The following is a 15,292-nucleotide window of genomic DNA, read 5'->3' on the forward strand; positions in this document are numbered from 1 at the left end:
TAGATTTGGTCACGATCTTCTTGGTTGTCTCGGGTAGGAGTAAGCGTTTCGGGGGCAAGTGGTTTAGCCTGCGACTTGCTCGGTTTCTTTTCTTGGCGATGAGTGCTTTCACCACGGCCAGTCGGGGGCGTCCGGTACATGAACGCAAAGCATCGCCACCAGATTTCACATAGTACTGACGGTCAGGAACGCCGTCGCAAAAGTGTAAATAGCGAAACTAACTCTTTATTGGGCGAACCTGTGCCCAGAAAAACGGGCTACACTCAAAGCACAACAATAGCGGAGAACACAGTCAGCGATAATCGAAAAGCTGAACGGCTGGTCAAGCGTGTCGGCTATTATAAATGAGTCACCGAATGCGCCGGAGTAATAGCTAGTGTCCGCGTGTCTTCCAGAAAGTACTACAAAGTTTGCATCGCGCATACAATCATATTACACGAGGTTCAACGAACCCAGAGAGCGGATAGAACCATCGAAAACATTCAAGAAATGTCCAATACATGCAGGCACGTCCTGCGCTGAGTGATAATATTTGTTACATGGTTAAAAGCGGTCAGCCGAGAAAGGTGAACAAGTACGCGTGTCAATATACTAATACCCATGTAAATTACTGCATCACTTCCTCCAGCCTTCAAACTTTAGCGCGCAGCATCACCCAAATACACACAGCAGAACACAACAATTTTCCTTCATCCACAATGAGACAGCTTAATGTGTTCTAGCTGCAACATTCTTTGTGTATTTTCACTTTCAATTACACTTCCCTTCGAACATTTTCCTTGGAACTGGGACACTTGTTCCTGCTAGTGAGTTGTCTTCATTCGCTAATAAAGCGAACATTAGATACGTAGTTGAACAGGTCGATAAAAGTGACTGTTTGGTTGTTGTTTATACTTTGTACCCATTATACACTGTTACACAGAGTAATGTTACCCACTGAACAAAAATCCACGTGTCTCGCATTTGTTATTCTCATCTCTTTGGCCTGTCTACTTAGGAAATGTTCACATATTTATCGTAAGAAAATATATTTATCAAGGCCTTACCTGTCATCAGGTAGGCAATGGATAAGAGGAAAAGTAGGATTAGGTCAACGTAAAATGAGCATTACGCAGCAACGCAAAAAAACAAATCCTCTAAGTAAAAAAAAGAAGGACATGCCGTTTCTAAGTACCCGCGTCATAGTAGTGGGCGTGTATGCGTACCCGCCCCCCAAAATTACGTATCTGTTAATAAATAGCTGTGAGCACGCGGTTCGTCCGTCACACTCCTTGAGCCATCACAAGGGATCGTATAGCCGTGTAAAATCCTGTTCGTCTCGCCTCATCCAAGACGCAGCAACAGTACCGGAGCCTGCTGAAATTGCGTTCTCTCTGTGCGAATGGGACGGCCTTACCAATAAGCTGTCAGCTAGAGCAAATATTGATATTCCATGTCACCTTCAGTGTCCATGTGCTTTCAATTGATCGATTGGGCCTCGCTCAGCGATCTGCTAGCCTCAGCGTTTCCTAACATAATAGAGGCATCGCCGCAACATTGCATTGGTCTGACCTTAAGTATCGGTATAAAGATGAATTTTAATGCGGTTTTTGCGAGCTTTCAGAAATGTCACGTAGGTCATCCTTAATTTCTTAGCGAACCTTAAGAAAATTCGCCGTTGATTACGATACTACCCAATGCGAAATTTGAGCACAGCTCTGTACGTGTTTTGTTTTTGCAATATATTGAGGCAAATAATTTGAGTGAACCATGTAGCAGGAGTTGTCGATTGCCAAAAATTTACTCTGCGGTGAAGCGCGTCGACTCTTGAGCTTGACTCGTCCAAGGTCCCAGTGTAATCGGTGGTGCCACGTGGATTCCAGAAAGTACTACACAATTCGTGTAGCGCTTACAATGACATTAAAAGATAATGGCAAAACATGACAATCAAACAAGCGCGAACCAGACCAAACCAAGCTAACCAAACAGCGCATGTGAGAACCGACGCGAGCAGACGATAGTGCGAAACGATCAGTCAGGCTGAGAGTACACGTCGAGTACACACGAGTACGCATCGCGCGCTCGGGCGGATGCGCATGAAACCAGTTGCCAGTGCTCACGTCACTTAAGGGGCTGTTCTTATGGCTCTCCGCCATTCGCGGCTCGCGTCTTTCTCCTCCCGCTCCACGTTCTCTCTTTCATCTTTCGCTGTGCTCGTACTCGCGGATACCTCGCCGACGCCGCCGACGCTTGCCACAGGAACGGGTCCTGAGCGCTGTGCTCTAAATGTAATCTGCTGCTTACCAATGCGGAACAATAATGCTAAAATTTCAACCTAAACCTATTGACTGTTTATTCCATAATTTTGAGGATATATGTAGTTGGCAAATAAAGAATTAAAAAATGAAATGGCGTCTGCTTTATGGCACAATTATTGGGTAGTAAGAGAGGACGAGGGCCGCTGAGAGCTCCACATGCCCAGGGGCCACTCTCCTCACAAGCTCCTGGTCTTGGACTGCAAACATGCCTCAGCCACAGATGAGTACACATTTACATATAGAAATATTTATTATATATGGACGTATATACGTGTAAAAGCATATGGCGCCTCAATCAGTAATGCCCTTCGACCTGTTCATGTAATGGTATGTACTTAAAATAAGGAACCACTAAAGGTGCTTCGCACTACTATACTTACCCCAGGAAATTTTCGGTCGTAATTTTCTCTTCAACTGCGCTTTTTTTTTTTTAGAAACAGAAACCCCTAATGTCTGTTCTTTGCAGCTTTATTCTACTGCCATGTGTAGGACAAAAGTTCGCAAGGGCTTAAGCTTCGCCTTTAAGAGCGGAACGCGATAGCACTAAAACGTCTGTGACTGCTTCTCACGTTTCTCGGCAACTGCAGCTTATGTTACAGTAATCTTTACCGGGAAACCCTGCTGACAAAGGTCACGCACGTAGGCGAGCTTTCTGGTTCCTTTTTTTGTTTTCTTCTCGACCAGCACAGCCGCTGCCGCGCTATGCTTGCTAGTGACCACGCAGCGTGCGCCACGTTCTGTGATTGGTAGACACGTTTTGCACACGGTCAACTCACACTCAACGCCGCTTACGCCGGGCTCACTGCACAACGGTGCCTTCCAAGCTATCACGCTATGAAACAGGCAGAGATACGCGGTTAAATAGGACATTATTAACTACTTAGAAAATATGAACCAGCATGGCGGAACGTTAGGCTAGCGTCCCTACGTCGTCTCTTTCGTCTTGTTAGGGATTGTGTTTATTGTCGCTCTCGTGATACCATGACAATATTTTTGTTTATATTCATTTATTTCAGCGGCAAAATGTCGTCTTCCTGGTCTAAGTTATTAGTATTTATATGGAAGTCGCTATATAGCCCTTCTGAGCGCTTCCCCTACCTCTACATATTTATTTATTTTTATAATTCACTACTTCTAGTTTGGAATATAGTAAGCGTCTGATTTAGAACAGGAAAAGAAGTACCATTACAAGGCGGGCAAGCAACTAAAGAACAGCAATTAAAATACTAGAAGTTCTAATGACGGTGTTATAGATATACAAAGACTGACAAACAGCAAGAGGTGTGTGCACATGATAATTTAATGTAGGTAATACTTTATTCGTGGCAGAGAATATTATAATAAAATTATGGATCAAGGTGCATAATGTTATCAAGACCTGTAAAGAAAGAGGACCCATGTAGCCCTACTTTCTGGCAAAAACATGGTAAATCATTAACTCAACATCTTTTAGATATCCTTTAATGTATAGTAGGGTCATTTAATAAAATAAAAATGTTTTATTTAGTGACGCTATGGAAGATGTGGTGCTCCTGCAGAGCAACTTTTCTGTGCATTTCCGTCTTCCCTTCTCTCTCTCACTCTCTCTTGTGCCAAGCGTCGATCATCGCTCACATACGAACGAACACCATAACGTAGTGCTTGAAGTGCAGCACACAACAACTTTAGCATGTAAAGTCCAAGTTCTTAATGCTAACGCTTAGCGCTGACTTTTTTTTCTCTTTCACTCGCGCATGATACGAAACGGGCAGCTGCAGAGCATCAATTTCCTACCGGTAAGTGCTGTTTATTCTGACAGACTTCAAGAGGTAGAGGCTCCGCGTCCCAAGCCCGGATCTCAAGCTCAAAGTACCCACGAAAGCGCCGCGGTAGTGCAGTGAATGCGGCATTTCGCTCCTTAGCGCGAAGTCCCGGATCGAACCATGATAACGCGGTCGCATTGCGATGGTGGCGGAATTCGGTAACGTTCGTGTACCCTGCAGTGGGTGGAAAGTGATGGACCCTAGCTGGTGGCGGTTGATCCGGAGCCTCCCCTCTATTTTGCGTTTGATATTCAGTTCATGGTTGCGGTACGCAAAACCCTTAAAGTAAACTTATTTCGTACTTTTATACCACCTTCTTCCGTCGCCTCTATCTTTATTGAAGAATTGAATTTGTGGTCGTAAAAGTCATTTCTGAAATGAATGAAAAGAGCACATACATGGCGGCCCAAAGAAATAGACTACTTCGGCTACTGGGTCACCGGAAGACCAAACACACACACACACACACACACACACACACACACGCACACAAACACACACACACACGCACGCACACACACACACGCACACACACACACGCACGCACACACACACGCGCGCACGTACGCATACACACAGACAGACATACTGACAGACAGACAGCCAGACAGCCAGCCAGCCAGCCAGATAGATAGATAGATAGATAGATAGATAGATAGATAGATAGATAGATAGATAGATAGATAGATAGATAGATAGATAGATAGATAGATAGATAGATAGATAGATAGATAGATAGATAGATAGATAGATAGATAGATAGATAGATAGATAGATAGATAGATAGATAGATAGATAGATAGATAGATAGATAGATAGATAGATAGATAGATAGATAGATAGATAGATAGATAGATAGATAGATAGATAGATAGATAGATAAGCAGGCAGGCAGGATCGAAATGGCTCATGAGTAGGGAACTCATGCTATTCGCCTTAGCAGCTGCCTGGGTACGCATTCTTTCTATCCTAACATCGACCTCTAGAGCAGTTTTTGATTTGTATTTAATTATATTGTTTTAATGACGCTATTACTACGCGTAAGTCGTTATGAAATGTTTAATTTTATGGTTCTGTCAAAGTGTATGACAATCTTATGTTTAATATGATGGTTCTGTGAAAGTGTACGACCATGTGAACAAACCATGTGTGCCTCTGGTGTTGTCTTTCCCAGTATGGGGGCGAAGGACTTCCTCAGGCCATCCTTGAATGGCTTTTTCCTTCGCCTCCCACCACGTCTATATGTGAGAAACCAATAAAGAATGAATCAATCCACGAATAATCAATTTGTGGTCGGCGCTGCCGCCTTTCGATCATACGCCCTCGGGCTTAGCCGCGCAACGCCAAAGTGACTGCGTTAGAGTGGCCAGAACTGCGAGGTGTTGAAACAAGTCTCCGAAAGCTTGTGAGCATGCGCGATCGCTTCTATATGGCACAATCGTCGGGGGCACTTGGCGACTGGGAAATAGAGAATTAGGGTTTGATTTATCCAACATGGGTAGTATACAAACGACGCGAAAGAATGTCCCCTCAATGATTTATGCGGATGGCATTCTGCTAGTAGCGGACAATGCCAGAGATTTCTGGCAGCGCAGCGACAAATCTTCGGATTAGGTTAGTACAGGCAAGTCGGCAATTATGACCTTTACTGAAAACACGAGTAATGTAAACCCAACAGCAAGTAATACCAATATTCAAACAATGTAGATACTTGTGCGTATGTGTAAACGAAGGAAATGCTCAAGAGCCCTCCAATATAACCTGAAAATGAAGGGGAAGCGGAATACAGTGATAGTGAAACATAGAGCGATTTGAGGTCATAACACTATAAGGTGGTGCGTGGAATCTGGAGACGAGTAATGGTGGCAACGCTAATATTCTAAAATGTCATTCTTCCCTTCAAATGAGACATCTTGTAGCGGTTGGAAGTAAACGAAAGATCCGTCGGCAGGTTGGCTTTGGGGGCACACGGTGAAACCACAAAGGAGGCAGTGCATGGCGACATGGGCTGGACAAAGAAAAGCACAACGAAATTGTGTTTAGTGAAAGACACATGAACGTGGATGAAAATAAATGACTGGCTAAAATTCACAAGCACTTGTACCTGAAAAGAAATGGACACAGAATGTAGGAAGAGGTGACGAAAGTTGGCAACCAAGTACGGGGTAACTGAAAGTGTAAATAGACAGCCAGGAGTCATCAGGGAGGGCATGCTTTCAAAACCACAAGGAAGAACTGGCGATCTGGGAGCAATGTAGGCAAAAGCCACACGAGTTGACGAAACCTGTAGCCGTCAGCGAGCTGTGCGAAAGCAACTTCGGTTCCGCGTCCTGGCGTTGACCGAATCAAATTTGACGTACATCCTGGACGTTCCGGCCCTTTGCCGCTAGTCTGACGAGAGCATGCCACAAGACAAAGTGAACCACGTACTGAAGTACATACCAGACGACGCTTTTAATCTTCTCGTGTATAACAAGTCTCCCACAATAGCCGATTTCAGTAATGAATGTCGACGCTTCGAATAAGCAACAGGTCGTCGCCTCGCACACCAGTTGACGCGCCTTCGAAATACGGTTGCTACCTGGTCGTGCGAGGACCTTCACTCTGCGCATCACGCGTGAAAGTCCGAAGACATCCTTCGCCGGAAGATCGGAGCCGTGGCCCCGGTTGGTTTCCAGGCCTGTTCGAGCAATTCTCGACCAACGATTTCCCTCGGGCAGCCTGTCGTACGCGACAAGTTGAAGAACCATGTAGTTCAATCTGTCTATTCCGTCAAGTAATCGCATGCTTACATTTTCTTACGGTCCCTTCTTCGCGACACCAGTACCCTTCGCGGCCCTATCGCAACTTTGAGGAAAGGCGAACATCTGCTTGATCCGCGATTTGTTTCGACTGCCAACGCGTCGGCCAACAAGTTCCATCACAGCCTGATTACGTGAATGTCATTCCAATATCAGTCGGTGGTCCAACCTTGCCGCCGCTCGCCAGGAACTCGTCCACCTCTGGAAAATTCCACAGAGCCATACACCTTCACTCACATGTCATCATATAGACGGCAGAATTGTTCACCCTCACCACGACGATCCCTGTCTTGCTCACCCTATATTTGCCATTCTCTGTAACCCATGTGCCTGCACTCTACGGGAAACTGATGGCTCCCGCTCTAAGGGATGACACTCCTAGAAAGACCGGGACTGCAATTGCCCTACGGACGTTACTGACGGATAGCAATTCACTTGATGTGACGTAGATGCTGTCCTCATCACTATTGTGCTCGATACAGGGGTGCGCACGTCGATTTGGTGCTGTTCAAATTATTTCAATGAACCCAGATTGGACCACTGGGCATGAAATGTCGATATGTACCATACCTGAATTGAGCTCTTTGGTGGCAATTTGAGTCACTGCACATTTGGTACTAGGGCTATGTACGACTGTTTTTGTACTACCGTGTTTGAACTGTGTACTACCGTGTTTTACGTAATTGACATCAAGTTATGCCATTGGTTGGGTAGGCGTTACTGAGTATGTGCTGCTCTTCAATGACGCTCGCTGACACCACCTTTGGTCATAGGGCTAGCATCTTGGGATATGGGCCTGCGTTTTTGACGAAAAAATTAAATTTTTTGGTGCTTGGGGAAGTCCAAACCGCTTCACACATGGGCCGCGTATAGACTTTACTGCGGTAACGCTAGATGAAAAAGCGTGCCTAGAAGGAAGAGCCAGAAAGCAGGCCGGCATCATACACGACTCGCCCACTACGCTCTTCAGCAGTTGCAGTACACTTCTGATAATTAAATCATCGCTAATTGCATATGCAATTATGCTGGATTTTTCGGTCAGAAGGAGAATGCCTTCAAATCATGTTTATCTTTTGGGGCTAAACGGCAGATGAAGTTGTAAGTTGATGAAATTATGCCTGAAGCCTATTTGTTGCGGCAATGATAGACACACTGGTTTTTGTAGGTGAGATATAACACGCAAGTTGATTCTGCATTTCCTTTACCTAGTGTTTTCATTAAACCAATTGTTTTTGTTCCAGTAGGGCCACGCGGATCTCATTCTTCTGAGGCGCTTAACGACTATGAGTGACCTTGTAGTGCTTATCTTTACCTTCCTCGAACTCGGCTGGCGGTCAGAAGCTTCCTGGGGCGAAGAACTCGTTGCGGAGGACGCTGAAGAGTCCGTCTGTGCGGCTTGAGGAATCTATGTAACCGACTTCCTAATGCGAATTTCTCCACTATCGCGCACTAGAGAAATTTAAAGGAACCGGGTTTCTCAGACATGTGTCAGACCATCTTGTGCGTTGATTCCGAAGGCAATGCTACCCAAAATGTGTGTCTAACCGTTTTCTCTGATGTTGGCGGAACCGAGCACACGTCGCTCAGGATCCTCAAGCACAGTAGCCCAATGGTTGAGCGCACTTCACAACATGCTCCAGGCTCCCCGAAAATACTCACCAGTGTAGAGCAGCACATTCTCGTTGAAGACTACCTACTTACATCACTCATCATCGTTAGACATCATGCTAATAAAGATTGAACGAAATAAAGAAGAAAATACCCTTTACCTTGTGTATTTACTATTGCCATGTGTCGCTGTGGAGGTCACCCTTTCGCGCCATACGTTAACTTCTTAATGCGGCTCGTTATATCTTGCAAGAAATCTGACCGCTCCGGTAAGATAGTTGGATACATTACCACGTGTGCAGTAGGTGTTCGCCTTCGCGTATTGTAGGAGCCTAAGAAGTTGCCGAAATTTTTGTCATGTTACTTTTAACTTAGTTCATTCAATAGGTCCTTCACTTATCTACATAAATGGCAGTGCTTTAGACGATTCAGCAATTCATTAGTAACTTATTCCTGGCTGGCGCGACTACCCTTATTGACAGGTTTTATGCCAGAAATGACCTGCGACAAAATAAAATGATTCTTGCACGTTATAGTTCCGTAACCTAAATAAGACATGCTTATTCAGGAACAAAAAAGTCCTGGCTTCCGATTAAAAAAATAAAGCTGTGTGTTTGTGCCCCCGCCTCCCGTAACATAATACTTTCTATGAGTGTACATTGAAGCGAACCTGTCACAGTGTTCATGGCGTGGTTGATATGTGCAAGAACCTTTTCTCAATCCTAAGGGCACAAGATTACGCAGTTTAGAGCACACTGGTTGAAATTATTGTTCCCATAGCACACAAATATAAATTAATGCCTCTATTTTTCGCATTTGCACTGAGCATTTCTTCCTTCTTCTCGCACGCTGCGGCTTGACGAACCACAGGGCCCTCATGTATTGTGGGTAAGCTCAAGTTATTACTCAAATTAAAGATTGAATACTGCATAACGCATACGACTGCGCAATGCCTATGCCATCGAGATGCCGTTGCAGAAATCATTTCGCTTGTGTGTGGTGCTCTAGGGCTGAAAAGAGTTCGTAATGAATTCCACAACTTAGAATGTGAGGTTTGACCCACACTCCATCAGTCGGCCTTTCTGAAAATAAATCCGCATGCTGACTCCACTGTAAGAATACCCAGGCGATGATTGGCAACTAACTTTGCGCACATCACCACCTATGGCTAGCCCATCTGCAGTTCATGAGAACGAAGAAGTAGGTTGGTCGTGTCTTTATAGGCATTGTTCATTTTGCTTTATTGAGCAAACTTCGAGCCGCGTACCGCGGAGCATGTGACAAGCCACAGCATGCCGGCAGGGAGGCCAACGTAAGAGAACGTTGTCAAGCGTTAAACAGGCTGTCTGCGGCCTGAGGTGTATTCTCAGGATAAGTGATGTTTTACGCAACGAAGTTCTGTTGTATCGCCCGCATGGTGCCCAACAGGGAGCGCCCACTGTTGCGGGTAGCGCGATGACCGAGGCCATCAGCCATTTAATGTGCGCTAGTCATACGTTCTTCTGTCGAGCCTCGTTCACTCTTGCACCGCATCCACCGCTCTTCAATTCACTGCGTCCCTCGAACCCACATGTAATGTATTTGCGGGAAGGAGGGTTTGTCCCTCAATTACTCACAACAGCGTCCTCTTTCGTGTCCTTCCACGTGGCTGTTTTACGTACCGCAAATGCATCGCCTGCTATCAAAAGCAGGAGCACCGCACAGCGGGCACTGTCCTGCAAGGCGTTTATCGTACATATTCCTAAGTACCTCGCTTTTAGTCGGGGATGACACGTTAGCATCAATGCACTGAAGGCAGTCAATCTATTCCCAGATCATCCTTTGTCCGTAACGTGATACGTGATGTACGGAGTTGCATGCGCGCTCGTTTCACCCCCCCCCCCCCCCCTTGTTTTACTTCTAGTTCCACCTAGCCACAACAACAATCCCGAGAGCGCGGCCGAGATAACACAGAACAAAACACGATGACTAACGTAAACCGGCGCTCAAGACGCACTCACTGCACGATACCTTAATTCTGCTGCAACCACGCCTCTCCTGCAAGTTTAGGTAATTGTACTGTTGCGAGATCACTTTAAGAGTAACCTTTCAAGAGGCCCTGAACCACTTTTTATTGAGCTGGAGAATGACGTTTCAGGTTAAAATGGTCTATTTTCGAAATACATCGCCGCGAAAAGGAGTTCAATGCCTTAAGCAGAAGCGGAGTAATTGGCAATCAAACAAGACCTTCGCTTTGCATTCGCTTTTTCTTTGGCAATTTGCACTGCGAAGGCTACGGCGGAGCGAGGCGTCCGCAAAACACTCCTACTGATCGTCACCTCTGCACGCAGTTACCACTTGATAGTAGATGTGAACGTCGACGCCAGTGCTTGCTATTTTGACGCCTACAACGCCCCAAATGCAAGCCAAATGCGTTTGTCCTTACCTCATTGTGGCGGCGGTATCTATGATACGTAGCAAACCACAGCTGCGTACAAGTGTAATGCGTATGCGCAGTGTTTGTGCACGACCCGGGTTGAGTGCATGCTGGCACTCATATCCACCAGTCTGATGTTGGTGTGTGCTGCGGACCTTCTTTGTCCTTCACCGGCTAGACCGACGGATTGTAACAAGATTTGCGAATTTTCGAGGCGCTATCATTTAGTCTGCCACGGGGTTTAACTAGGAGCGGCTATGAGCGAGCGCGCCCCGGCCAGCGTGCTTGTGGTCTGACTTTAAAGTTCGCGTGGTTGGAGGCTAGTTCAAGAATAAAAAACTTGTCGAAAATAGCGACACCCGATGGCTACGACAGGGGTAATCAGAGTGACCAAAGCTTAACTATTATGCGGGTGGCCGCACTGAGAGTCAGAAGCGAGAAAACAGTTCTTCCAGAAGTACCTAATTATATTAAAATTAGAAAGCAGACTTTGCCTTTATTCAGCCTGTTTATAAAACTGCGCCAATAAATATTACAATAACAGTAGAAAGAAGCGCGCTGATCCAAACACCCTTCTTGATTGACGTCACCTATTGGACAATAGTTGCTCGTATGGGAATCTTCTATATTACGAAATAAAGCATCCACAAGAGAACGACCGGCCGGTTCTGTTGAAAAGAGAGACTTTGAGAGAAAGGTGTTTTCACGTTGCGCTTGCAAGCTCCACGCCCAGCAAAGGAGCGCAAAGCTTAGCTGGGATTTCACAGTGGTATCCGCGGTATGCTATCCGCGGACTATGTACTTTCTCGAAGCCCAAGGGTTGGTTCAGCATTCTTTTAACAGTGGACAACCATGCACCGTCTAATAAATAATATAACCGATACCTTCCGGGTCTGCTGTTCTTGCCGAAACTTGTATCATTAATACGAATGGCCATATCCTCCAGGATAAACGTGAAGCAGCACGCCGGGAGTGGTATGCTAACGCATGCAGTTTTCACGCATATGAGACAAAAGCCGGTCTAGATAGAAGCTTTACTGACTAGTGTAGTAGTTGATGCTGGCCTGTGCAGGCAGTATGTTAAAACACTTTTGGCATTTTTTCTAGTTGGCTCAGAAAAATCCGGACAACAAGCGTACATATAAAAAGCACGACAAGAAGGACAAGGAAGATGAAGAGAATAAACAGCGCCAGAAGGTACGTTAACTTAGTATGCTCTCTGCTAAATCATTTTACCACACGCCTGCACAGGATGATTGTAGAAGCTAATGTGGTATAGCATATGACCAATGCAACAGCACACCGTATTGCCACTGCCGAGACGCGTCGTCTACGATACGTCTGATCAACTGCCCAGAATCCTCTTTAAGCATTTCGAGCTCCCGCACCTGTTGTTGGCAGGGACCAGTTTGTCAGTGTAACCTTCGTATAGCTGAGCAGAATCCAATAGCTGAATACAGAGTAGATGAATGTGATGACGGAAAATCTACGTCGTAGTAACATCCACAGTAATCTTCTCCGTTATTGAGCTGCCACTGATGTTTCTGAAGGCCAGCAGTCGTCCTCGACAATTTCAGCTGACTAAGACACTTATTCTTGACTTTAGGAAAGAATATTACTTATTCCTTTCCTCAAATTCGCATTATCAAGCCAACTGAAGATGCAGTCTGCGTACAAAATTTTCATCTAGATGCGTTAGGTACCAAAAGTTCTGCACAAGAAGTAAAAATTGCACAAGACTAAAGAAATCTAATTTAAGTTGAAAGTTTCTGAACATGCCGTTCTCTAGTCCAAAATTTCTCATGTTAATTTATGTGAAGCGTCGCCAGAACTCAGAACAGCTTTCCTAGGATACAAGTAAACGTTCGAATGGTCCTGTCGCCTACGGGTTGCCCTCGTAGCCTTTGCAAGCTTCTACCTTTGGGCAGAAGACTTTAGCTGCGCTGTGACGGCGACATTTATTTTCAGCTGTGCATGCTCCATATATAATTTTGAACTTTTGCGTTTCCCCTCTCATGTCAGGGTGATAAGCAAAAGCTGGTACGATGGCTCACACCTGCAGAAGATCTCCAAGGTCATTGTGGTGGTTGTTGAACGACAGTATCGCTATCCATGTGGTCATCTCTGCAATAATGCCCTACGCAAAATTGTTTAGAGCCAGCACAACCAGAGCTTGCTGCTGAAAGATTCAGCCGCTTTTGGGGCTGAATTGAGGAACTTGCTCGATAGCCGATCATAGGACAGAAGCATATCCTGCGCCTTGGCTCTTGTTCAAATTGGAGACTGAGCTGATGATGAAACTGCTTATTCTCGAAATGCTGTTAAAACAGGCAGCCTCGTCATATAAAAGAAAGTACTGGTTGCGAAAATCAGCTGTAATGCATCAATCAAACACTGAAGCCAATAGAGCAACCATACCTGATTTAGAACAATTTTAAGTACTTCTGCTTGGGAGAAACGCCCTAAGTTCTTGCACTTGAAAATAGGATCTCGAAGCATAGTTGATAAACATGTAAAAAATTGAACCTCTGAGATTATAACAGGTCGGCTCACATCGGCCGCTTTTACCCTCCTTATTTAACACATCCATGGCACCATTTACCGGAGAGCTCGCAGATGTACCGAAATTGCACCACGATTTCCATGCTGGTAATGTGATCCCATGGTTGTCACAAGGCTCTATTGAGGACGGCCAAGATGTTCTATAAATACCTATCGTCATCGAACGGCGTACTATCATAATGGGGTTCTTTTAGTTGCAGAAAATCCGAATTGCACAAGATTAATGCCCACACGTGCGCCACTGGCATTTACCTGTTCGTACACGGTCAACCAGTGCCTAAGGGACATGAAATCAATATCGTGGGCCTTCGCATCCAATCTAACCTAGACGCGGATTTTACCCTGAACCTCCTCGATAAGTAAACAAAGCAAACGTCGGGACTGGTTCGCTGGATTGAGCCACGCAATCACGGTCTGTCTGAAAAGGATGCCATGCAGCAATTGACGCTTTGTTGGTCTGTCGGCTTGCCTACCACTTCCCGTATCACCATCGCACTCAAAAAGAACTGGTTAATCAGGAGGGCGGTTAAGAGCACACTGAGGCTACCAGTCCGCGCTAGCGCTACCCGTCTCCCATAGACTGGTCTCTATAATACCATCGAGGAAATCCTAGAAGCACAGAGGAGTAATCAACTCATGTGCCTCTCCCGAACAAGTACTGGGCGAGACCTAGTCTGACCTCTGGGGTGTGAGCGAAGCGGCACAATCCTGAACGAAGAGACGTGGTTCCTGATTTATGTAAGACTCACGACTAACATGCAACTTGAACCGTTGCCACGAAACATAATTTCGCACCGCTATCCGGGCCGACGCAAGGCGTGAGCAGACTACTGTGCCCCGTGTTATCGGAATCGCGAAGACATCCTCTATGTCAACGCCGTGGTCTGCCTGCTCGAAGGAACGGTCACGGCTGCTGCCGTGACGGAGGACGGATGCGTAACATCAGTACCTCCATAAAAACAGCGCGCACCGACGTGGCTGAGGATGTCACATTAGCCCTAGCAGTGGCGCGTATGGCCGCGGATTTTACCATTACAGAAATCTGCACCGATTTCTAAAGTGCATACAATTAATTCATTCCTTCTAGGCATAGAACCTAAGACGGTCACACACATTTTATAAAACATCCCATCGCTTCCGCATCCGGTGGCCATCACGTGGGTGCCTGGGCATGAGTGTGTCCCTGGGAAGGAGCATGTTAATGCGAATGTCGCAGGTCTTTACCTCCGCACCTTTGAAAACCACTTAGCCAACCCCATGTAATAACCAGGAGAGGGGATATACACCTACCACCAGATTACCAGGTATTACAGGAAAGGAAGATTAAATATACTTCCCCTCACCGTTCCCTTACCAATCAAAGTTCAATTTGGCGCCAGATTCAAACAAATTTGTCCCTGTCTCTCACAAATATTTTACCCTGGTCTCCATAATCCACAGTTTACCACCCGCCGAGTGCCCGGTCCACATCTTTTCCACCGTTTGTGGAGCTGCCACAAGCCCATGGCGGTGCACTCTATTCTCATCCCTTCCTTTTCCTCGAGGGAGGTCGCTCTTTGGGCCGATTGCTCGGATGACCAGCTCTGGCTGGTGGACCGGGCCTGCCTAGAGATGTCGGTCAAGGGGCTCCGGGACGACTAGGGGCCCCGCCACATCTAAATAGATCAAATAACGTTTTATCTATCATTAGGACGCATGTGCCCACCATCACTGCATGAAGTTGGTGCGGTCATCCCTGCAACGTTCGTTCATCGCGTTCCTCGCCCGTTACGCAATACCCGGTGCCGTCCGTCTGCGCTCTGAGGC

The 15,292-nt window shown here is 46.0% G+C and overlaps 1 protein-coding gene across 7 annotated transcripts in view; it reads left to right on the forward strand.

Moving 5' to 3' along the window:
* Positions 1 to 15,292, forward strand: part of LOC135910206 (uncharacterized) — a 170,427-nt gene that overhangs the window by 118,318 nt on the left and 36,817 nt on the right. For all 7 annotated transcript variants that reach the window (XR_010566941.1, XR_011509216.1, XR_011509217.1 and 4 more), the window contains 3 exons: positions 4,049 to 4,072; positions 9,379 to 9,396; positions 12,032 to 12,121. Coding sequence is in view for 3 of the 7 variants with exons in the window: in XM_070528130.1 (XP_070384231.1) it covers positions 4,049 to 4,072; positions 9,379 to 9,396; positions 12,032 to 12,121 (132 nt within the window). In the remaining 4 variants the exon portion in view is untranslated. The remainder of the gene's footprint in view (positions 1 to 4,048; positions 4,073 to 9,378; positions 9,397 to 12,031; positions 12,122 to 15,292) is intronic.

The sequence above is a fragment of the Dermacentor albipictus genome, chromosome 10 (genome assembly GCF_038994185.2).
Source record: "Dermacentor albipictus isolate Rhodes 1998 colony chromosome 10, USDA_Dalb.pri_finalv2, whole genome shotgun sequence".
NCBI classification, from domain to species: Eukaryota; Metazoa; Arthropoda; class Arachnida; order Ixodida; family Ixodidae; genus Dermacentor; species Dermacentor albipictus.